The sequence below is a fragment of the Pongo abelii genome, chromosome 1 (genome assembly GCF_028885655.2).
Source record: "Pongo abelii isolate AG06213 chromosome 1, NHGRI_mPonAbe1-v2.0_pri, whole genome shotgun sequence".
NCBI classification, from domain to species: domain Eukaryota; kingdom Metazoa; phylum Chordata; class Mammalia; order Primates; family Hominidae; genus Pongo; species Pongo abelii.
Genome location: NC_071985.2, coordinates 22,015,885 through 22,040,016, shown reverse-complemented (window position 1 = coordinate 22,040,016; position 24,132 = coordinate 22,015,885). Strand labels below are relative to the sequence as shown.

The 24,132-nt window shown below is 44.1% G+C and overlaps 1 protein-coding gene and 1 pseudogene across 3 annotated transcripts in view; both read left to right on the top strand.

Moving 5' to 3' along the window:
- The first annotated feature begins 2,060 nt into the window (after positions 1–2,060).
- LOC112131262 (5S ribosomal RNA) lies at positions 2,061–2,180 on the top strand (annotated as a pseudogene).
- A 1,180-nt stretch (positions 2,181–3,360) lies between these two features.
- The window catches only part of ZNF678 (zinc finger protein 678), a 110,878-nt gene continuing 90,106 nt past the window's right edge, over positions 3,361–24,132 (top strand). For 2 of the 3 annotated variants that reach the window (XM_054519195.2, XM_054519190.2), the window contains exon 1: positions 4,335–4,544. Coding sequence is in view for 1 of the 3 variants with exons in the window: in XM_054519190.2 (XP_054375165.1) it covers positions 4,515–4,544 (30 nt within the window). In the remaining 2 variants the exon portion in view is untranslated. Of the gene's footprint in view, positions 3,535–4,334; positions 4,545–24,132 lie in introns of those variants that run through there. The other variant, XM_054519198.2, reaches the window with a different exon arrangement.

Below are 24,132 nucleotides of genomic sequence, written 5' to 3'. Positions count from 1 at the left end.
AAGGGGCCCTGTGTACTGGAGCAGAACGCTTCCTCTCCAAGGCTCTATGGCTCTCGCTTGCTAGGTCCCTCACGCTCTCTCTTTCTCTTCTTCCCCCTTTACCTCGCGCTCTTTCTGTCACCTTTTCTCTCTCTCTCTCTCTTTCTCACCCTTCTCTCTCCACCCTCACCCTGCCTCTCTCTCTACAGCTGTCTCTCTGTTCCTCCGTTTCTATCTCTCCATCCCTCATTCTTTGCTCTCCTTCAAACTGTCTCTGTATGTGTCTTTGTCTGTGTGTCTGTGTGTGTGTTTGCCCACGCGCGTGCACCCTTTGTGGGGGGGAGGGGGCTGCGGTGGTTTAGCTCGTGGTGGTCATTAGTTGTGCCTGGGTGGGCCTCAGCCCCTGTCTCCCGGGATCAGACTGCCGGCTTTGGTGCCAGCGCGGGGCAAACAGTGCCCGCCCCTCCCCGCTGGACCCTTTGTTGCCCACAGGCAGGGTCCTCCTCGGGAAAGGCAACGGTGGTGAAGGCTTTGTGAGAAAGAGGGCCCGCGGGGCTGGGTCGGCTTATCGCCCTTGGGCAGCCCTGGCAGCTCTGGTTGGGTGGGGCAAGAGGGGGCCTTGCTGGAGGGGCAGCGAGGGATCCAAAACAATCCCTCAGCGCTAAGGCAGACGACCGGAGGGGACCAGGACCCAGGACCGTGGGCCCTGGGCCCTGACGCCTCGGAGCACACCCCGTCCTGAGCGGGCCCGATGTGGTCTCGGGAGCTCGGGAGCCGGGGGAAGGCCTGGAGCTTCAGCGGAAGGGAGGCTGCCTGGAGAGCCCAAAACCTGTTCTGGCCCACCCTGTTCTGGCCCAGCCCAAGCACCCTCCACCTACCCAGGCCTGCTCAAAGGGGCCCTGTCTACCAGAGCAGAGCGCTCCCACTCCAAGGCTCTATTGCTCTCGCTCTCTAGGTCCCTCACCCTCTCTTTCTCTTCTTCCCCTCCACCTCGCGCTTTTTCTGTCGCCTTTTTCTCTCTCCTCCCTCACCCTGTCTCTCTCTCTCTATGGCTTGGAGAGCGCTTTCTCTCCAAGGCTCTATCGCTTTCGCTCTCTAGCTCCCTCACCCTCTCTCTTTCTCTTCTTCCCCCTCCACCTCGCGTTCTTTCTGTCGCCTTTTCTCTCTCTCTCTCTCTTTCTCTCTTCCCTCACTATGTCTCTCTATCGCTGTCTCTCTCTCCCTCCGTTTCTATCTCTCCATCCCTCTTGCTCTTGCTCTCCTTCAAGCTGTGTGTGTGGCCGCGCGCGTGCGCCCCTGTGTGAATGGGTGGTTTTGCTCACGGTGGTCGTGAGTTGTGTCTGGGTGTGCCTCAGCCCCTCTCTCCCAGGATCAGGCTGCCAGCTTTGGTGCCAGCGCGGGGCAAAGCAGAACCCACCAGGCCCCCTTGTTGCCCACGGGCTGGGTCCTCGTCGGGACAGGGGACAGGGGTGAAGGCGTTGTGAGAAAGAGGGCCCGCAGGACTGGGTCAGCTGATCGCCCTTGGCCAGCCCTGGAGGCTCTGGGTGGATGGGGCAAGAGGGGGCCTTGCAGAGGGATCCAAAACAATCCCTCAGTGCTAAGGCAGAGGACCGGAGGGGATACCAGGACCGTGGGCCCTGGGCCCTGACGCCTCGGAGCACACCCGGTCCTGAGCGGGCCCGATGTAGTGGAAGCTCAGGAGCTCGGGAGCTGGGGGAAGGCCTGGAGCTTCGGCCGGAAGGGAGGCCACCTCGAGGCCACCTCGAGACCACGAAGCCTGTGCGGGAGACAGAGGCCTCTGGCGCCCCCGCCCGGCAGCAGGGCGGCGCTGTGGCGGTCCCGCGCTTGGCCTGGCCACCAGCTACTGCGGGAGGCTCTGGGAGGCCAGCGGAAGGCGCAGCGCGCGGCGGACGGTGCTCGGGCGTAGAAGAGGAGAGCGGCCGGTAGAGGGGGAGAGCCGACCAGCCTGGCCGCCGGCGAGCAGCTCAGGGGTACTTGATCCGAGCCCCGTGGACCCGGGGTTGCCGGGATGCCTGGAGTCGGGCGCGCAAGACTGAGCGGAGCTCTTGGGGCTGCCAGGCGTCTATGGCCATACCACCCTGAACGCGTCCAATCTCGTCTGATCTCTCGAAGCTAAGTAGGGTCAGGCCTGGTTAGTACTTAACTGGGAGACCGCCTGGGAATAACAGGTGCTGTAGACTTTTTGGTTTCCCGGTCCCTCCCTCTTTCCCCCTTTTATCGCGGTGCTTCCCAACCGCCCCCTGACTCTGCTCCTCCTTTTCCGCCCGCCTGCGCCCTCGCGGTACCCTGGGACCTCCTCGTGTGGCGTCCGCCACTGCAGCACCGCCAGTTAGCAGCTTCCCAGCTCTTCCGCCTGGCAGCCACCCCATCAGTAGCCCAGCTCGCTGCCCGGGGCGGGGCGGGCCGGGGCCAACCTCGAAGGCTCAGGGGCGGGTTCCTTGCCGTCCCGGGTGTCTTCCCTCTCCCGGGACGCCCAGGGAATTTAATTCACTCATCCGGCGCCGCTGCCACCGTCCAAGCCGGGGGAAGGGGCGGGCAGGGAAAGCGGGCCCCACAAGACACCAGCCAAGACCTCCGCTCCAGAACGCATGGGCTGCTTTCCCCAGCTGAAGGACATTGCCTTCTCCAGCCACCAGGAAAACCGTCCCTGTGCACTCGGAATCCCATTGCCACCAACTTCGTATAAACTCCAGTTCCGAGGACACGAGACAGACCCAGGCCTCTACCCGGTGGGCATGCTTGGTGCCACAGCTCTCGCTAGAGGGACGGTTGCACTCTACAAATCTCGGGGCCCACCGCACCAAGAGGACAGGGAGGAGCCAACAAAGGAAAAGTCCTATGAAACGCACCACCGAAGCAGCCAATCCAACAAAAAATACGTCTCAGGGCTCTGTTGGGTCACTCCGTTAGCCCTTCCACCCTGTTCTGGCCCAGCCCAAGCACCCTCCACCCTACCCCGGCCTGCTCAAAGGGGCCCTGTCTACCGGAGCAGAACACTTCCTCTCCAAGGCTCTATGGCTCTCTAGGTCCCTCATCCTCTCTCTTCTTCTTCCCCCTCCACCTCGTGCTCTTTCTGTAGCCTTCTCTCTCTCTCCCTCCGTTTCTATGTCTCCATCCCTCTCTCTTGCTCTCCTTCAAGCTGTCTCTGTCTGTGTCTTTGTCTGTGTGCCTGTGTGTGGGTGTATGTTTGCAGGAGGGGCAGCGAGGTGTGTCTGGGTGTGCCTCAGCCCCTCTCTCCTGGGATCCAGGATGTGTGTGTTGGGGTGAAGCTGTGGAAAGGGTGTTGAAGGAAAGTGACAATCGGCTTCCTGAAGGGCACTGACAGGCCATTATTCCTGTGGCTTGGCAAATTTTCTGTTTGAACTTATTTCTTGTTAAGGGTCCAAGTGTACTGACTATGGAGATAAGAAAAGAAGAATAGCTCTAAACAGCTGAAGCTCTGTGAGGCACGGAAGATTTTTCTGGCCCAGAGAGACTTGAGTATGGGATTTGAGACACAGCTCCACACCCTTTCCCAGGGGCAATTGTTTAAAGGTATGTTGTTCCTAACTAGCTGTCTCATCTGGAATTTGTGATACAAAGAACAATGTATAGCCAGTCAGTGGCTTATGGATTTTAATGTAAATTTTTGATGAAAATTTTAGGAACTGCTTCTTTTCTTAAAACCTACTTGTAACGGTTACTAGTTGGAATGTATAATCAGGGCAACTTTAGTCTATGCTCTCAGGTAGGTATCCTAAACATGTGCCTTTGAATATACTTTTGAAAATAGATTCTGACTTTTTTATTATGATGGGTTGACAGGGGACTGCCCTGGGACACCTGCCTGGGTGTAAATACTCCAACCATGTGCTGCCCTGCCCAGCAGAAGAGGCGGGTGGACAGCAGGCCCCCTTTGGTCAGAAACACATGCATTGCGTAGCGGTTCTGGAGCTGGGTCCTGCTTGCAAGGACAGTTCCACAGGCGCACCGGAATGCGCCTCCCCTTTCCACCCGCCAGCATTCCCAAGCACGCCTCGGCTTCTGACTGTTCTGCGCTTTGGGAGGAAAACTCATCTTCAGGTTTTTCTCCAACAGAAGATGATTTGATGTTGTTTAGACATTCAGGAACAGAGATTGCAAATTGGCTTAAAAGTGCGCCCTTTATAAAAGACGGTACGCATGGAAAGACATGGAACAATTTTGGAAGGATACAAAAAAATTGCCCATTTTGTTAATAGTCTCATTTCAACCCCTTTGTGACCTCATCTCCTGTTACTCATAACCAAAGGAGGCGGGTCCTGGAGCCCTGTCCAATTAGGGACATTGACGTGGGAACTGTCCAATCAGAAGCGCAGCTTGAGAGGCAGAGGCGGTTTCCGGGATCTGGCGGGGCCTTTGTCTTGTGCTCCAGCTGGAGCTTCGGTACCGTATTCTCGGCTATTTATCCTCAGCTGCGGGAGGCCCTGGTGACTCTGCTGCTGCAGTGTCTGGTTTCCCTGTGACCTGCAGGTACTGGGAGTTACATAGCTAAGATGCCAGGACACCCCGAAAGCCGGAAAACGGTGAGAGTTCCCGGGAGGGTGTTCCAAGATGGCAGCGCGGCCTTCCGGCGTCAGCACTAGAGTCCGGGGCCCGGAGTCCCGGCTGGCACCGGTGGGATCTGTCACCTCTGGGTAGGGGCGGGGCCAGGCCGCCGCGGTATTCTCCTCCCATCACTGCGCCGCGGCTTCCGCCCCGGCCTCTGGGCGGCTATGAAGCCGCAGCCCCGCCGGTCCCCCAGACTGTGTGCTTGGTCCAGAGGGGAGGGTCATCGGGGAGAAGCCAAATCGGTGTGCGAAACATGCGTGGGAAGAGCTGTTCCATGGGGCTTATCTTAGCTGTGCAGTCCATCCTTTTTCCTGTGAAAAATGGAGTCACTCTTAAAGCTTTGAAGAGTGAGTTTGAGGAAAGGGAGTTTCATGAATGAGAGAGCGCCCAGCTATGGTGTGTGGCTTGTGGGTTTATGGAGGAGGTGCTTGAAGGAAAAGCTTTTTTGTAAGGTGCATGAGGAAGCAAGCCAAATTTAATAATTGACTGGCGACAGTTACAGTCACCTTATTTGGACTGTCCAGGTGGAAATTTCCTGGTTATTTAATTAGTGATTAATTGGAGTTTTGTGATTGGTTGAACCTGGATTTTGTTTCCACTTAAGGCAGTCATTAACAAGAAATGCATTTGAGCTATTAATATTCTTTTTCATGTAGAAACGCAAGACACTAGAGCCACCTCAGTCTAATTGCCTGCTAATTATTTTAACACTGCACGAGAGACTGCTTTTCCCCTGCATTTTCCAAATAACATGGAAAGCAGGGTCTTAAATCCACTCCTCTGTTCTCCCAGCCTAACTCTGGCCTGCAATAAAATACTAAATTTTCAGTTTCTTTCCAAAATTCATAAAAACCACCGTCACCTCTTCAATTCACAACATTGTTAGCTATTTGTCTTTTATTGCGTACTCCAGGCACAATATTTTAATTAATCATTTTTTCACAGAACATTGGAGGGCACTCTTTGTTGTTGCTGTTGTTGTTTTGTTTGTTTTTGTTTTTTCTTTAAGAAGGAGTCTCGCTCTGCAGCCCAGGCTGTAGTGCAGTGGCGCGATCTTGGCTCACTGCAACCTCTGCCTCCCGGGTTCAAGCGATTCTCCTGCCTCAGCCTCCTGAGTAGCTGGGATTACAGACATGCGCCACCACCCCCGGCTAATTTTTGTATTTTTAGTATTTTGTATTTTAGTTTCACCATGTTGGTCAGGCTGGTCTCCAATTCCTGACCTCGTGATCCCCCGCCTTGGCCTCCCAAAGTGCTGGGATTACAGGCGTGAGCCACCACGCCTGGCCTGTTGTTTTTTCCCCACCCGGCTTTTTTTTTTTTTTTTTTTTTTTTTGGTTGAGTTGGAGTCTCGCTCTGTTGCCAGGCTGGAGTGCAGTGGCGTGATCTCGGCGCACTGCAACATCCGCCTCCTGGGTTCAAGCGATTCTCCTGCCTCAGCATCCCAAGTAGCTGGGACTACAGGCGTGCGCCACCACACCTGGCTAATTTTTGTATTTATAATAGAGACGGGGTTTCACCATGTTGGCAAGGATCGTCTTGATCTCTTGACGTCGTGATCTGCCCGCCTCTCCCTCCCAAAGTGTTGGGATTACAGGGGCGAGCCACCACACCTGACTTCTTGTTGTTTTTAAGAGGATCTTGCTCTGTCCTCCAAGCTGCTGGAATGCAGTGACATTGTCATAGCTCACTGAAGCCTCCAACTCCTGGACTCAAGTGATTTTTCTGCCTCAGCCTCCTGAGTGGCTAGGCTTAAATGTGTGTGCTACCATGCCCGGCTAATTCTTTTTATCTTATTTTTTTGTAGAGATTGGGTTTCGCTAGTTACCCATGCTTGTGGAACTCTTTAAAGATTTGTTTTCTGTTTGTGAAAGCAGAGAATAACCCCCTGGCACTCTATTGTAAAGAAATATTTGTGCCACTCTGCTTTTTATTTTTCCTAGGCACAGACGCCTTGTACAATATCTTAGAAAACTTTGGGAACTTTACAGCTTGTTGTATCCTCAGCCACTCTTTTTTATTTTTATTTATTGTTTGAGACGGAGTCTCACTCTGTCGCCCAGGCTGGAGCGCAGTGGCGTGATCTCGGCTCACTGCAAGCTCCGCCTCCCGTGTTCACGCCATTCTGCCTTAGCCTCCCGAGTAGCTGGGACTGCAGGCGCCCGCCACCATGCCCGGCTACTTTTTTTGTATTTTTAGTAGAGACGGGGTTTCACCGTGTTGGCCAGGATGGTCTGGATCTCCTGACCTCGTGATCCGCCCACCTCGGCCTCCCAAAGTGCTGGAGTTACAGGCGTGAGCCACCGCGCCCGGCTCCTCAGCCACTCTTATCCTAGTCCTGAATTTCAGAATTGTCTGGGAATGGCCCAAGATGCCCACAGTGGCTATGTCTCTTGGAGTATCTAGTGAATTTTGGTTCCTGGGTTTTTTCCTCCCAGAGGACAGCCTATGGCATGGAGATGGAGCCTCTCAGTGAAGCAGCTGGATGTCCTGGGGCTGAGAGAAGTCTTCTGGTACACCCTTCATCTAAAAAGCTAACCCCTTAGACATTCTCCCCCAACCCCCAATTTCATTGCCTGGAGACACATCAGTGGTGTTGGGAAAAGACAGAAATAATTCCTGCCCTCTGGATTCTCAGACTTGTGAAGGGAGAAAAACTAGTCCAAAGGACAAGCAAAACCTACTCCAGTGAGCTGGTGCGAGAACATGCAAAGCAAAACATCCCTGGGGCACACCGTGAGGCGCAGTGCAGTGTCTCCAGACAGAATGGTCAATGAGCACTTCAGTGAGCAGAATGGCGAGTGGGAGAATGTCCCAAGTTATAGGATAGCCTGACTTGACGCTTGAGTCGGATGTGTCTGTGTTCCAGGTAGCACTGCTTCTCCCTGAGTTTGTCACCTTAAAAAGATTTGTTCACTTATTTCATCATCAGTTTTTTATTAAGTATATATTACACTTTATCAGTAGAGCTTGAAAGGTTAGAAAATATTTACAAAGGGCATGAAAGTGGTGAATTCTAGGAAAAAAATATGTAGTCATATATTTCATTTGTTAAAAAACTCATTTACCTTTTTCTTCATCAGAGTAAGTGTAGTAAGTTTCTTAGTTCTGTTCTGTTTTAAGGATAGTTTCAAACAGAATCTCGGGGCTTAAGTTTGGGAATTCTATCGGGGAAAAAAATAGGAAACATCTCTTTTTCATTATGCCTATAGGAAATTCACTTTCACAAGACAGTATGGTAGATTAATTGGTAAATTATATAGATTCATGAAACATCAGTTCCTCTTTTTTACTGGGTGGATAATTTGTGACATTAAATGTTCTGTATTTAATTATCTGGACATCCAAATTCAATGCTAAGTTTTAGGAGATGGGACATGGCTCCTCTTAGAAGGGTTCACATTTAGTAAGTGTTTCCTAAATGATCTGTTATAGAAATATTTAATTGACGTTTTTGTTATCTGAAAGGAATAGACACTTTTGCCTTTCCTTTTGAAACATAAAATGTGTCTTACAATTTTATTCCCTTTTATAAACACTGTCTGAGTGATTTTGCTGAATTCTTCAAACTGGGCATTTTCTCATTTAAAACTAAATGAATAGCCCTGACTGGAAAGCAGAAGTCTGAGCCCAGTGACTCTTAAGTTAAGGCCAATCTTGAGCCTGCAAAAGAAGGTCACTGAAGGCCCAGTTAGTTCTTCCTGAGGAGCCTCTTCTGCAGGTGTCCCAGCCTGCTCACACAAGCACGGAGGAGCCCTTTACATTGAGAGAAGCTACAGATCTCTTGGAAAGTGGGAGATCCATAGGCAGATGCAAATGGGGTTGGGTTGGAAGACGGGTTCTGAAGCTCTTTCTGAGGATAAATTTCGTTGTCCTGGGCTGTTTCTAGACTTTGTCAAATAAAGCTAATTTAGATTTACATAAAAAGTTACTTAATTCTAAAGGAGTATTGCAACGGGAAAAATACCAACTATATCTGCAGTCATCTGAAATGTTAGGCAGAAAAGGGCTTTATTTAAAGGGGAACACACAAGACTAGAAAGAATGTGGGAAGGGGAGGACAGGATGAAAGGTGCCAAAATTAGATCCTAGATCAGAGAATGTTTCACCCTGAGGTCAGCCTGTGTTTAGGAGGGGCATAAAGAGGAATTATTTGTTGGCTCAGGCTGAGTGTGCATCAAAGTTCAGAGGCCTGTTGGAAAGAGAGAAGCTAACCCATTTATGCCTAGTGTTCCATTACTGGAGCACTAAGCTCGTGGGAGTTATTTATACTTCCTACTGCTAGATGACCCTACTGCTCAGGGTCATCACCATGGTCTGATTTTTCACACACAAAAAAATTTGCCACCTCCAGCATAAATGGGTTAAGCGGTGGTTGGTGAACAAGTACTTTTTTTTTTTTTTTTTTTTTTACCACTAAAGAGAATTGTTCAGGTGATTGTTTATGAGACAAAAATGGGAATTTGCAATCCGTGTTTGGCTTTGTAATAGGTTAAAAAAAAAGGGAGCATCATCTAAGTCAAAATGAGAAGAGTGTTTCTTCTCATTCAGCTGTTCTTTGAGAACATAAAGGATGGGGAATTTCTTCTATCACATCTATTTACCAGGATTGCCTACCCACCCAATCTTCTCCTGCCACCTTCCTTTGCTGTATACAGATCTTCCATTTGGCTGTTTTGAGATGTACTTTTCATGACAAACTGGTACATGTTTTGCTGAGTTCTGTGAGGAGTCCTGTCAAATTATTGAACTTGAGTATGGGGTTATGGGAGTCCCAGAGTTACAGGCAGTCACTCAAGAAGTATAGGTGGGTCCCTGGTGCATGTGACTGGCCTCTGTAGTGGGGGCAGTGATATGGGACTGAGGCCTGGCCTTGCAAGGTCTGTGCAAACTGAGTGGTGTCAGTATTGAATTGTTGAGCAACCAGTGGTGTTGGAGAATTGGTTGGTGTTCAGGAAACTCCACACATCTGGTGTCAGAAGTTTTGTCAAAAGTGCAGGAGCGGCAGCTGGAGGTAGATGCCCTTTCTCAGTGAAGGGAGGCTCTGTTCTGTACACAGGCTGTCACACTGCACTGTCCTGTGATTCCAGGTGTCCTTCCAAGATGAGAGGGGACTGAGGACTTAGAGGGAAGGAGTTCTGAAAACAGACCCCCTTTCCCCACAGCTGCTTTCACATGATTCCCCACCCACTCAAGAACATAGCCACTAACTATTGATGTGGGCATGCCTCTTCCAGAACAAGGCTTCCCTCTCAGGAATTTCACATACAACACCTTCGCTCCTAGAGTCTCTGACCAAAAATCACACATGTGTCTTCAGGACTCTTGGCATATCCCCTACCTCAGATACTGTTTCTGTAGCCACAACCTGCTCCCTTCATCAGTCTGGGCTTCTGGACTAGCTGATTATAATCTCATTTTCCTGCATGGACACAGAAATGAGTCAGGGCATAGCCCCACATGGACCAGTATCTGAGCATAAACCAGTTCTTCCTCCAATCCTTCACTGTCCCCCACCTGTGGATCCTTGAGAGCACCTTTCTCTTTTTTGCTTTCTTCCCTCTTTCATGTGCCTAATCCAATGCTCGCTGGAATTCCAATGTCCAGGAGTTCAAGACCTGGCTGTTGTAGTAGCAAATACAAATTATAAGGAAGAAACTTAATTTTTCCACATGAGAATGAGGGAAGAAATTTTGCTCTTCTCCCTTTTCTTTTTTGTTTTTGTTTTGAGACGGAGTCTCGCTGTCTCCCAGGCTGGAGTGCAGTGGCGCGATAGGCTCACTGCAAGCTCTGCCTCCTGGTTTCACACCATTCTCCTGCCTCACCTCCCGAGTGGCTGGGACTACAGGTGCCCGCCACCACACCCAGCTAATTTTTTGTATTTTTAGTAGAGACGGGGTTTCACCGTGTTAGCCAGGATGGTCTCGATCTCCTGACCTCGTGATCCGCCTGCCTCAGCCTCCCAAAGTGCTGGGATTACAGGCGTGAGCCACCACGCCCGGCCTCCCTTTTGTTAAAGTATTTAATTTAGAAAGATCTTATTATTCTTTTGTTTGTTTGTTTTGAGACAAGGTGTTGCTTTTTCACTTAGGCTGGAGTGCAATCATAGCTAACTGCAACGTGGAAATCTTGGGCTCAAGGACTTCCTGCCTCACCCTCTGGAATAACTAGGACTACAGGCATATACTACCATGCCTGGCTAATTTGTAAAGTTTTTGTAGAGACAGGGTCTCAGTATGTTGTCCAGACCGGTCTTGAACTCCTCGCCTCAAGGTTGCTTTCTACCTCAGCCTGCCAAGGTGCTAAGATTATAGGTGTGAACCCCCATGCCTGACCTGGACAACTTAATATGTATTTTTTCTTCTGCTTCTTGAAATATATGCAAATTTTTTTACCAGCTAAATAAATTTGAATCATTCTTTTTAACTCATGGTTGTCTTTATCTAAGACCTGGATTCTGTTGCATCGTTTTTTGTTTGTTTTTTGATTTGGCAGAAATTTATTGTTTTTAAAATTTTTAAAGTTGATTAAGAGCACACAAAAGTTGAGCCCAAAGAATAGATCTTTCACCACATTGGTTAAATTTATTGCTAAGAAATCTATTATTTTGTTGCTATTGTAAATGAGATTTTTTTTACTGGTTTATTGCTACTCTGTATAAACAAAACTGATATTTGTAAGTTAATTGTATATTCTGCTACTTTACTGAATACATTTATTAGTTTAAGCTATTTCTTGGTGGACTATTTATGATTTTACATATATAAGATTATGCCATCTACAAACAGTGACATTTTTTCTTCTTTTCAATTTTGATCTTCTACGTTTTCTTGCTTAATTATTCTACGTAGGACTTCCAGTTCTATGTTCAAATAGAACCGTGAGAATGGTCATAATATAGACTTGCATTGGTGTTTGTGCATTTGAAGGAGCAAACACCTTTTCATTTTTATAAACTGGTTTCAGTAGGTAAAGATCTTCATCTTTTGGGTCTCAAGCCTGATGAGATCTTTTCTGGGCTTTCAGTAAAAAGGGTTGTAGCTGGGTCACAAGGTTGCTGCCAAATCTGGAGTGGGTTTTACCTTTAGTGGGCTTCTTACCAGGAGCACATGTGGTTGTGAGTCCTATCATGTTTTTGGGCAGACTGGATTGTCTTCAGGACTTTCTGTGGAGCAGGCACTAGGGCAGAGTTCTGCTATATGGTGGGCCTAATACCAGATGCGTGGATGAGTGTGGCTCCCACTGAGTACCTAGCAGGGTTTCCCCAGGTTATCTACAAACAGTGACTTTTGAACTGTTTTGTGTGGGTGACAAGTATGATGCCCTCAGCTTTTTTCTTATTCCGCATGATTGGTTTAGCCATTCAGTATTTCTTGTAGTTCTATGTACATTGTAGGCTTGCATTTTCTGTTACTATGAAAAGTGGCACAGGAATTGTGATAGGGATTTGAGTTAACTTACAGATTGCTTTGGATAATATGACACTTTATTAATCAAAGGGCCTGTCTTCTCAAAGTGACTCCTTGATCTTGGGTTTTAGCACAGTTTCCTAATGCCCAGTATCCCAAAGCTCACTATATTGTCCAGGCTGTTCTTGAACTCCTGGCCTGAAGCAGCCCTCCTGCCTCAGGCTCCTGAATGGAGGAGATTACTGTCATGAGCCACTATGCCTGGCTCTCTCATAAAGTTATTTTGGTTGATGGATGGCTGACTAGTTTTTTTTTGTTTTTTTTTTTCTGCAAGGGAATATAAAAGTAGGGAACTCCTATTCCATCATCTTGATAATGTCACTGTTTCCATACATTTCTGCCTTATTTTGTTCTCTTGTATGTTTGTGTGTTATTTTAGGTTCAAACATGAAGAACAACATGGTAGAATTTATACATTGTGTAAAAAGTAAATTAGATAGCTAGTAGGTACCCTATATATATTATAATATTCACCTGTAAGATTAAGTTTAGTGCAGACAAAAGGGCTCATTAAGATTTTCATCCACTTTTTTCAACCTCTGTCCAAACTATAATATAGTTTATGCCCAAATTTTTATCAGTTACTCTTAACCATGTTTCACAAAATTTGTATTTTTTAAATTTAGAAATGTGAGGCTATTATTTGCTTTTAAAGGCTGTATTACAGGTTATTTATTTTGTAAAATAATAGCATCAATGTATTAGTAATATAAGTAATTTGTAGTGTAAATACTTATTAAAATTTTCACATTAGATAATTTTATTAATTATTGTAGTGCATTTTCTGTAAAATTGTACTGCCATACACCACAGGGCAATGATTCAGAATGCCTGGTCTTCATAGATGCACAGTTACAGATGAACATTGTAGTTATTTAGAAAAATTCTTTTCTAGTGTTGTATCAATGTTCCAAACAAGATTTTATGGGTAAATGTTTCTCTCATTCTGGTTTTGCAGTTCCACGTTAACTGTGTTTTTATTTTAGGGTAGGTCCCTTGACATCGGTTTATTGTATTGTTGGTTTTACCTAAGCATTATTTTGGATGACAATGTGCAGCTTTTTATGTACAGTTTATGTCAATTTGCAGTTTAATTACAATATGAATTAGCCATATGTGTATTCACAATTCAATTTAAGTTCAACAGAGTTAATGAAAACTAAGCAAACTAATGTTACATGATAAAGCCCCAGTCAGCTGTCTTATACTTAAGCAAATACACCGAATAATAGTTTGTAGCTTTATTGCTGCTTTTGTTCAAACTATGTTTTATATCCTCTGTGACCAAGGAAATTTCCGATATTGTCCTATCAGGCTAAAGAAACAAAAAGCTGGGCGCGGTGGCTCATGCCTGTAATCCCAGCACTTTGGGAGGCTGAGGCAGGCAGATCATGAGGTCAGGAGATCGAGACCATCCTGGCTAACATGGTGAAACCCCGTCTCTACTAAAAATACAAAAAATTAGCTGGGCGTGGTGGCGGGCGCCTGTAGTCCCAGCTTCTCGGAAGGCTGAGGCAGGAGAATGGTGTGAACCCAGGAGGCAGAGCTTGCAGTGAGCCAAGATCGCACCACTGCACTCCAGCCTGGGCAACAGAGTAAGACTCTGTCTCAAAAACAAACAAAAAGACAGTGATTATACTTTCAAGTGGCAGTTTATTCCAGGTACTCCATATGTTGACAACTATGCTCATATTTGTTTGTTTTAATAAGGCTGTGGTCCAAAACCTTACGTTTTTATAGAAATTAAAGCTTTTCAGTTCCATTCTAAAGAAAGGACAGCCCCATGATCTAAATCCAAGGGTGATGGCTTAGAGTGAGGAGCATTTCTTGTTGACATGGAGATGGTTGAGTTGGTCTACAATAAATCTATGGGAGAGGCAGGTTGTGATGACTTGGAAGTGTTGGCTGCCTTCATGGTCTCAAAGTTCTTTGCCAAGTTCACCTCAGCAGTGCTGTACTGTTCTGCTGTCAGGTTGGGAATGCTTGGCCAGTAGTGGTTCTCTGCATGGTCCAAAACTGCGGATGTTTCCCTGATACACTGCCTGCTAGAAATGCAATTGTAGCAAAGGAGGTCAGTAAGGGGACAGAAGCTAGCTGGCCACTGCCTGGTGGGGAAGAGCGGTGGGAACCCAATCCTAGCTCACATGCCAAGTGCCATCCTCATCCCATTACCCAGGGGTGTCTCCCATAATGTGCACTGCCTGGCCTTATGTAAATGGAGAGCTCAGCTAAGGCCTAAAGTTGTAAAGGGGCCGTTCCGGAGCCCCAAGTATGCTGGACAACTCACTAGCCATGGAAGGAGCCTGGTTCCTTGTGGCCACAGAGAGGCAATGATTACTGCATGCCCACATTGCAAGGCCTTCTGGAGTCTTCATGTGAGAGTTCAGCTCTGGCACCAGAGGACATTTCCGGTGGCTAGAGATGCTCAGTGTCTGGAAGGTGGGAAACTGATTGATGGCATCTGCTGGCTTCTGGAGCCCTGCCTGGCGGTCCTTATCTGTGGGCCCCACCCAAGGCACTTCAGAAAGCTTGATCTCTGGCTAGCATTCTGGACTGCGAGACAGCCTGGCTACAGCTAGCGCTGGATGGAGAGAGTAGAGTGTGGTGAGGTGGGAACAGTGTGCATTCTGCCACGTGGCATGGGGTTTCTTGTGATTCTGAACTACCCAGGTGCGGTGACCAGAAGGCAATCAGGGAGTGAAAACAGTCGGACTCACAGACATGGTTATTTATTGTCAGTGGAGAGAAGTTCATTGAAGGAGATACCGAGTAGGGGTGGTGCATTAACGTAATTCTCAGGGCTGAAAATGCCACCTTTTAATAATTTTTTTCTTAGGACCCCACAAGTGTGTCATTGTCTGTTTTTAATTCCATGTACAAACATAGTGCTCTCCTCAAATAATGAAAGTAGCACTATTATTATGTCGGGAAGAGTGCGGCAGTACTTGTGAATAAAAGCCCATTGACAGATTGAGCTCATAATGCATACACTAATTTATACATGATATGATTTCAGGTGATGCATAATGTGTGCTTGTCAATAAAAATATGAATTTAAAAAATTAAACAGTTTCTCTTAAAATGCAGCTATTTTAGCATTGCTCTTTACATTATACCTAACATATATAAGGGTTTTTGACTCACACAAATGGTCCACAGTTTTAGTAAATGTCTGTTTTTTCCCAGTAAACCATATTCTTAATACAAATGTTAGCACTCAGTACTGCTTTTTATTTTTATTTTTTATTTGTAACTTTTAAGTTCAGGGGCACATGTGCAGGTTTGTTACATAGGTAAGCTTGTGTCATGGGAGCTTGTTGTACAGATTATTTCATCATCCAGGTATTAAGCCTATTATTCATTAGTTATTTTTTCTGATTCTCTCCCTCCTCCCACCTCTACCCTCAGATAAGTCCCAGTGTCTTTTGTTCCTTTCCATGTGTCCATGTGTTCTCATCATTTAGCTCCCACTTACAAGTGAGAATATGCAGTATTTGTTTTTCTGTTCCTGTGTTACTTTGCTAAGGATAATGGCCTTCACCTCCAATCAGGTTCCTGCAAAGGGCATGATCTCATTCTTTTTTATGGCTGCCTAGGATTTCATGGTGTATATGTACCACACTTTCTTTATTCAGGCTATTATTGATGGGCATTTAGGTTGATTCCGTGTCTTTGCAATTGTGAATAGTGCTGCAGTGAACATACACGTGCATTTGTCTTTATAATAGAATGATTTATATTCCTTCGGGTAATAGTAATGAGATAGCTGGGTCAAATGGTATTTCTGCTTTTAGTTCTTTGAGGAAGCACCACACTGTTTTCCACAATAGCTGAACTAATTTACACTCCCACCAACAGTGTATAAGGGTCTTTTTCTCTGCAACTGTGCCAGCATTTGTTACTTTTTGACTTTTTGATAATAGCCATTCTGACTGGTGTGAGATGGTATGTCATTGTGGTTTTCATTTGCATTTCTCTAATGATCAGTTATGTTGAGCATTTTGAAATATGATTTTTGGTTGCATGGATGTTTTCTTTTGAAAAGTGTCAGTTCATTTCCTTTGCCCACTTTTTAATGGAGTTGTGTTTTGGTTTTTTTTTCTTGTAAATTTTTAAAGTTCCTTATAGATGCTGGATATTAGACCTTTGCCAGGTGCATAGTTTGCAACAGTTTTCTCCCATTCTGTAGGTTGTCTGTTCCTCTGTTGATATTTTTCTTTTCTGTGTAGAAGCTCTTTAGTTTAATTAAATCCCATTTGCCAATTTTGCTTTTGTTGAAATTGCTTTTGGCGCCTTTGTCATGAATTCTTGGCCCATTTCCATGTCCTGAATGATACTGCCTAGGTTGTCTTCTGGGGTTTTTATAGTTTTGGGTTTTGCATTTAAGTGTTCTATCCATCTTAAGTTAATTTTTGTGCATGATGTAAGGAAGGGGTCCAATTTTAATCTTCTGCAAACGGCTAGCTGGTTATCCCAGTAACATTTATTAAATAGGGAATCTTTTCCCCATTGCTTGTGGGGTTTTGTTGTTGTTGTTGTTGTTGTGATATAGTCTCACTCTGTTGCCTAGACTGGAGTGCAGTGGCATCCATTGCTTATTTTTATCAGGTTTGTCAAAGATCAAATAGTTGTATAGTTGTAGGTGTGCAGCCTTATTTCTAGGTTTTCTATTCTGTTCCATTGGTATATGTGTCTGTTCCAATACCATGCTGTTTTGGTTATTGTAGCCCTGTAGTATAGTTTGAAGTTGGGTAGCATGATGCCTCCAGCTTTGTTCTTTTTGCATGGGATTGCCTTGGCTATTCAGGCTATTTTTTGGGTCTATATGAATTTTAAAATAGTTTTCTCTAGTTCTGTGAAGCATCTCATTGGTAGTTTAATAGAAATAGCATTGAATCTATAAATTGTTTTTGGGCAGTATGGCCATTTTTGCAATATTGATTTTTTTTCTATCTTAAGCATGGAATGTTTTTCCATTTGTTTGTGTTGTCTAATTTTTTGAGCAGCATTTTATAGTTCTCCTTGTAGAGATCTTTCACCTTCCTAGTTAGCTGTATTTCTAGGAATGTTACTCTTTTTTGTAGCAGCTGTGAGTGGGATTGTGTTCTTTATTTGGCTCTCGGCTTGGCTGTTGTTGGTATATGGCAATGTTAGTTATATTCACACGTTAATTTTGTATCCTGAGACTTTACTGAAGTTGTTTGTCAGCATAGGGAGATTTTGGGGCGAGACTGTGGGATTTGTTAAGTATAAGATCATGTCATCTGCAAACAGGTATAGTTTGACTTCCTGTCTTCCTATTTGCATGCCCATTATTTTTTTCTCTTGCCTGATTGCCCTGGCCAGGACTTCCATTACTATGTTGAATAGGAGTGGTGAGAGAAGCCATCCTTGTCTTGTGCCAGTTTTCAAGGGGAATGCTTCGAGCTTTTGCCCATTCAGTGTGATATTGGCTGTGGGTTTCTTGTATATGGCTCTTATTATTTTGAGGTATGTTCCTTCAATATCTAGTTTATTGAGAGTTTTAATCATGAAGGATTGTTGAATTTTATTGAAGGCCTTTTCTGCATCTATTGAGATAATCATGTTGTTTTTGTCTATAGTTCTGTTTATGTGATAGATCACATTTATTGATTTCCATATGTTAAACTAAACTTGCATCCCGGGGATAAAGCCTACTTGATCATGGTGGATAAGCTTTTTGATGTGCTGCTGGATTCAGTTTGCCAGTATTTTGTTGAGGCTGAGGTTTTTGCATTGATGTTCATCGAAAATATCAGCCTGAAGTTTTCTTCTTTTGTTCTGCCTCTGCCAGGTTTTGGTATCAGGATGACGCTGGCTTCAGAGAATGTGTTAGGGAGCAGTCCTTTCTCCTCAAGTTTTTGGAAGAGTTTCGGCAGGAATGGAACCAGTTGTTCTTTGTACATCTGGTAGAATTCAGCTGTTAATTTGTCTTGTGCTGCTTTTTGGTTGGGAAGATATTACTCAATTTCAGAGCTCACTATTTGTCTGTTCAGAGTTTGAATTTATTCCTAGTTCAGTCTGGGGAGGGTGTGTGTTTCCAGGAATTTATCCATTTCCTCTAGATTTTCTAGTTTATGTGCATAGAGGCATACATAATATTTTCTAATGGTTGGTTGTATTTCTGTGGCATCAGTGGTAATATCCCCCTTGTCGTTTTCTATTGTATTTATTTGAATCTTCTCTCTTTTTTACTTTATTAGGCTAGCTCATGGTCTATTTTATTAATTAAAAAGAAAACGCCTCCAGGATTTGCTGATCTTTTGAATTGTTTTTCATGTCTCAGATTTCTTCAGTTCAGCTCTGATTTTGGTTATGTCTTGCCTTCTGCTAGCTTTGAGATTTGTACTTGGTTCTCTAGTCATTTTAGTTGTGATGTTAGATTGTTAATTTGATATCTGTCTAACTTTTTGATGTTGGCATTTAGTGTTAATAATTTTCCGTCTTAGCACTGCCTTAGCTGTGTCTTAGAGATTCTGGTATGTTGTATCTTTATTCTCATTAGTTTCAAAGAACTTCCTGACTTCCGCCTTAATTTTATTATTTGCCCAAAAGTCATTCAGAAGCAGATTATTAAATTTCCATGTAATTATATGGTTTTGAGTGAATTTCTTAGTCTTGATTTTTAGTTTGATTGTGTTGTGGTCTGAGAGATTGTTATGATTTCGGTTGTTTTGCATTTCCTAAGGAATGTCTTTCTTCTGATTATGTGATTGATTTTACAGTATGTGCCATGTGGCTATGAGAAGAATATGTATTTTGTTGGTTTTGGGTGTACAGTTCTGTGGATATCTATCAGGTCCATGTGATCCAGTGCTGAGTTCAAGTCCTGAATATCTTTGTTTATTTTCTTTCTCAATGATCTAATACTGTCAGTGGGGTATTAAAGCCCCTACTGTTACTGTGTGGGAGTCTAAATTTCTTTGAAGGTCTCTAAGAACTTGCTTTATGTATCTGTGTGCTTCTGTGCTGGGTGCATGTATATTTAGGATAGTTATATATTCTTATTGAATTGAATCTTTTACTATTATGTAGTGCCCTTCTTTGTCTTTTTTGATCTTTGTTGGTTTAAAATCTGTTTTGTCAGAAGCTAGGATTGCAATCCTTGCTTTTTTTTCTGTGTTTTATTTGCTTGGTAGATTTTCCTCCATCCCTTTATTTTTAGCCTACATGTATCATTGTGTGTGAGATGGGTCTCTTGAAGACAGCGTACCAGTGGGTCTTGGTTCTTTATCTATCTTGCCATTCTATGTCTTTTTATTGGGGCATTTAGTCCATTTCCATTGAAGGTTAGTATTAAAATGTATGGTTTTGATCCTGCCATCATGATGGTAGCTGTTTATTTTGCAGACTTGTTTGTGTGGTTACTTTATAGTGTCACTGGTCTGTGTACTTCAGTGTGTTTTTGTAGTGGCTGGTAACAGTCTTTTCTCTCCATATTAAGTGCTTTTTTCAGGAGTTTTTGTAAGGCAGATCTGGTGGTAATAAATTCCCTCAGCATTTGCTTGTCTTAAAAGGATCTTCTTATTTCTTTTTTGCTTGTGAATCTTAGTTTGGCCGAATATGAAATTCTGGGATGGAATTTCTTTTCTTTAAGAATGTCGAATATTGGTCCCCAATCTCTTCCGGCTTGTAAGGTTTCTGTTGAGAGGTCCACTTTTAGTCTGATGGGCTTCCTTTTGTAGGTTACCTGACCTTTCTCTCCAGCTGTCTTTAACATTTTTCCTTTTATTTCAACCTCAGAGAATCTGATGATTATGTATCTTAAAGATGATCTTGTTTTGATGTGTCTTACTGGTGCTTTCTGCATTTTTTGAATTTGAATGTTGGCCTCTCTAGCTAGGTTGGGAAAGTTCTCATGGATGACATCCTGAAATACGTTTTCCAACTTGCTTTCATTCTCCCCATTTCCTTCAGGGACACCAATGAGTCTTAGATTCATTCTCTTTACATAACATGATGTATCTTGGATGTCTTATTTGTTCCTTTTAATTCTTTTTTTTTTTTTTTTTAACACTTGTCTGATTGTCTTATTTTAGAAAGTCAGTCTTCAAGCACTGAGATTCTTTTCTCCATTTGGTGTATTCTGCTGTTAATACTTGTCATTGCATTACAAAATTCTTGGAATGGGTTTTTTAGTTCTATCATATCAGTTATGTTCTTTTCTATACTGGCTATTTTGTCTGTCAGCTCTTGCAGTGTTTTGTCATGATTTTTAGCTTTCTTGCATTAGGTTTCAATGTATGCCCGTAGCTCAGATGATCTTCATTTATATCCGTATTCTGAATCCTATTTCTGTCATTTCAGCGATCTCAGCTTGGTTCAGAACCCTTCCTGGAGAGGTGACACAGCCGTTTGGAGGAAAGAAAGCACTCTAGCTTTTTGGGCATTCAGGGTTCTTGCACTGATTCTTTCTCATCTTTGTTGGTTTATCTACCTTCAATCTTTGAGGTAGCTGACCTTTGGATGCGCTTTCTTCTTCTTCTTCTTCTTTTATTGTATTTGATTGCCTTGAGAATTTGATTGTGGTAAAATGTGGATTCAGCCAACTGGTTTTGTTTCTGGCAGATTTTAGGGGGCCAGCACTCAGTTCCCAAATCTTGGACTTTGTGCTCTCTGGGAGACTTGTGTTGAACCTTGTTTGTTTTCTGGCTCCTGGAGGTTTGGAATCCACTGCACTGTGTGTATGGTGGGGGGTGAGGTGCAGCAGCTGCAGCAGAGTGCTAGTGGGTGCTGGGGTGCTTGCCGTGCTACAGGCATTCATTGGAATGGTGAAGGCAATACAGCAGGGGGTTAGGAGTGGCGGGAGTCCCTGTTGCAGAGTGTGTGTGCCATTGTGCTGGAGGTGGTGTTGGGTTAGGGCCAGGGTGCTGGTTGTGCAGGTCTGGGTGCCTAATCTGTGCCCTACAAGCAGGAGTGATTGCTCAGGGGAGAACCCGCTGTTCTCTGTGCAGTGTTAGTGCAAGGGTGGGGTGCTAGTGTGGGTAGGGCTTGCTGGCTCTATGCCTGCCAAGGCTGAATCTGCAATGGTGGTTGGTGGGGGGTCCACCAGCACAGGTGGACAATGAAAGTAAAACCTGCCTATATAGACATGCACCAGCAAAGTGATGTGGGAAGTTACCATGGCCCTGGGGGAAGCTGCAGTATGAGGAGGGAACAGACAGGCTTGTGCGTGGTCATAGGGGTCATCTCGCTGGAGCTCTTCACCAGTCGGGCATAGTGCATCAGTGCAAAAGCTACAGTGTGGGCCCCTAGGACACCCAAGACTGCCCTGCAAGCAGACATGGCCAGGCTGGGGCCCCAGGATAGGCCAGCAGACCAAGGGATACTCAGGTCAGACCAGCGCCATCTGATAGGCAAGACAGCCCTGTGGAGATCAGATCTGACAGTTCCCCTGGCCTGCTAAAGTCTACTGGAGTAAGTTGAGCCTGTGGGGATGGTTGTCCAAGTCCACACTTCACTACAGATGCTTCTTTATCAAACCCTTTGGGCTCTGCATCAGCTGGCTTGCTATCTCTACCAAGTAGGGGTTGCAGCTCTAAGGGACAGCAGCTCTCCCTGCTAACTCGAGTATCTCTGGTGGCCGAGGGGTCTCTTCCTGCTCGGGGTTCCAGAGGCCTATGAGAGTGGGTTGTTTCTTGATAGTTCAACTCGTTCTTCTGGAGCTGTTGTGCTCCAAAAGTGAGTCCCGGTGTACAGTCGCCCCATGCATTGTTTCCAGCTTTCTGCCGCTTCAGACCAGCTTCTATGTCTTCCCTCTGTTCACTCTCAGCGCCTTTCCTCTGAAGATCTGTTAAAAGCATACCTGTCATCTCAGTCCCTCGGTGAGAGCTGTTCTACCTGGCTGCGTCTAGTTGGCTATCTTACCCTCCCCTGCTGCTTTTTAAAATAAAGCAAAATTGACTTTCATTAGTCATACTTTCACCTTTAATATTAAAGCAAATGCTATAAAATTGAAGTTATTCAAACCTAAATATTTTTGACAGAAATTATATCCATACTTCTGGAAAAGCTGTTAATGTCCTGATACACAGTGAATTTTTGTTATCATTACTTTTGATGCCTTTATGAAACTAAGGGCTTCCTTGAGTCTCTAATCTTTCTGTCAAGAACATTAACATCATTCTTTTATGAGGAATGAAAGTACATTATAAGTTATCTAACTTCTAAGTCTATTTAGGCCAAAAATTACCACAAAAGGCCGGGCATGGTGGCTCATGCCTGTAATCTCAGCACTTTGGGAGGCCGAGGCAGGCGGATCACCTGAGGTCAGGAGTTCTAGACCAGCCTGACCAACATGGAGAAACCCTGTCTCTACTAAAAATACAAAATTAGCCAGGTGTGGTGGTGCATGTCTGTAATCCCAGCTACTTGGGAGGCTGAGGCAGGAGAATTGCTTGAACCCGGGAAGCGGAGGTTGTGGTGAGCTGAGATCGCGCCTTTGCACTTCAGCCTCAAGAACGAAACTCCCTCTCAAAAAAAAAAAAAAAATTTACCACAGAAAATTGATAAATTAATATTGTAAGAGTGATAAATTTAAAGTATGGACTTCTGTATAAAGATCATGTACAATTTTCATTGGATAATTTTCAAAGTCTTCAATATGAATACTGAAATGAAAAAGGTTTAATAAATATGAAGAAAAGGAGGAAAAAGAATAGAAAATGTAGTATGGTTTCTTAGAAATATAAAATCCTTATAGAGATTTATTTATAATTTGTATTCTGTCAATTGCTAAGAAAAGTATTAGGGCTTGTCATTAAAATTATATTGAAGTATATTATACATATATAAATATACATAAGTTATAAGTATATAGCTTGATAAATGTTACAAAATTCTGCAACATAACTAGCCCTTAGTTCCAGAAGGAGAGCATTAAAAAGAGGAATAAAGAAAGGAAAGAAGGAAGGGAGGAAGGAAGGAAAGGAAGGAAGGAAGGAAGGAAAAAAAGAAAGGAAAAATTAAAGGAAACATGGATTACTAGAAATCTAGATGCCCTATTGTAGTTTCTGCCTATCCACCAAGTGCAAACATTACCCTGATTTCTAAAACCATGAAGTAGTTTTGTCTGTTTATGAACTTTATGGTCATAAAATGGGTACTCTTTATGATTGGCTTCATTCACTCAACATTCTAAGTGGCACATTGCTTCTTTTTCATCCATAATCTAATCTATCTATACTTGTTGCTGTATTGTATTCCATTGTATAAAATCAACTTGTTTTGTTGATAAAATTTTGATTGTGCCTAGTTTGGGACTATTATGAATACTCTTGCTTTGAACTTTTTAGTGCATGTCTTTGGTGCCAAGGTAGTCACATTTCTGTATGTTAGAGACCTAGAAAAAGTGCTAGATTAGAGATTATGCATATGTTCAGCTTTAGTATGTACTGCCAAATGGTTTTCTAATGTGGTCCTTACAATTTACATTTCCGCCAGCAGTGCATGAGAGTTTCATTTGTTCTACATCTTGGCAAACATTTGATATGTTTTCTTTTTTCATTTTAATTATCTTGGTGGCTATGTAACTGAACTGCATTGAGATATAATTTGCATTTCCTTGATAACTAATAAAGTTGATGTCATTTTATATGTTTAATGGCCATCTGAAGGTAATTTTTCTCAAGTATCAGTTTAAGACTTTTGCATTGTTATATTGCATTGTCTACCTTTTTCTTATTAATTTGCAAATACTCTATACATTCTGGATACAAGTATATCGTCAGATATATACACACACACGCGCGAATATCTTCTTCCACTCTAGTTTTTTATTTTCTTAATTTTGATAATAATAATTTCTTAAATTGAATGTAGTCACACGTCAATTTTTCTTTTTCTGGTTATTTTTGTTAATTAATTTGTTATTATGTATGTATATATGTGTGTATGAGATAGGGTTTTACTCTTTCACCCTTGGTGAAGTGCATTGACATTGTCATAGCTGACTATAGCCTCAAACTTCTGGACTTAAGCCATCCTTCCATCTCAGCTTCCCAGGTAGCTAGGACCACAGGGGCATGCCACCTGCCCAGCTAATTTTTTTTTTTTTTCGTAGAGACGCGTTCTC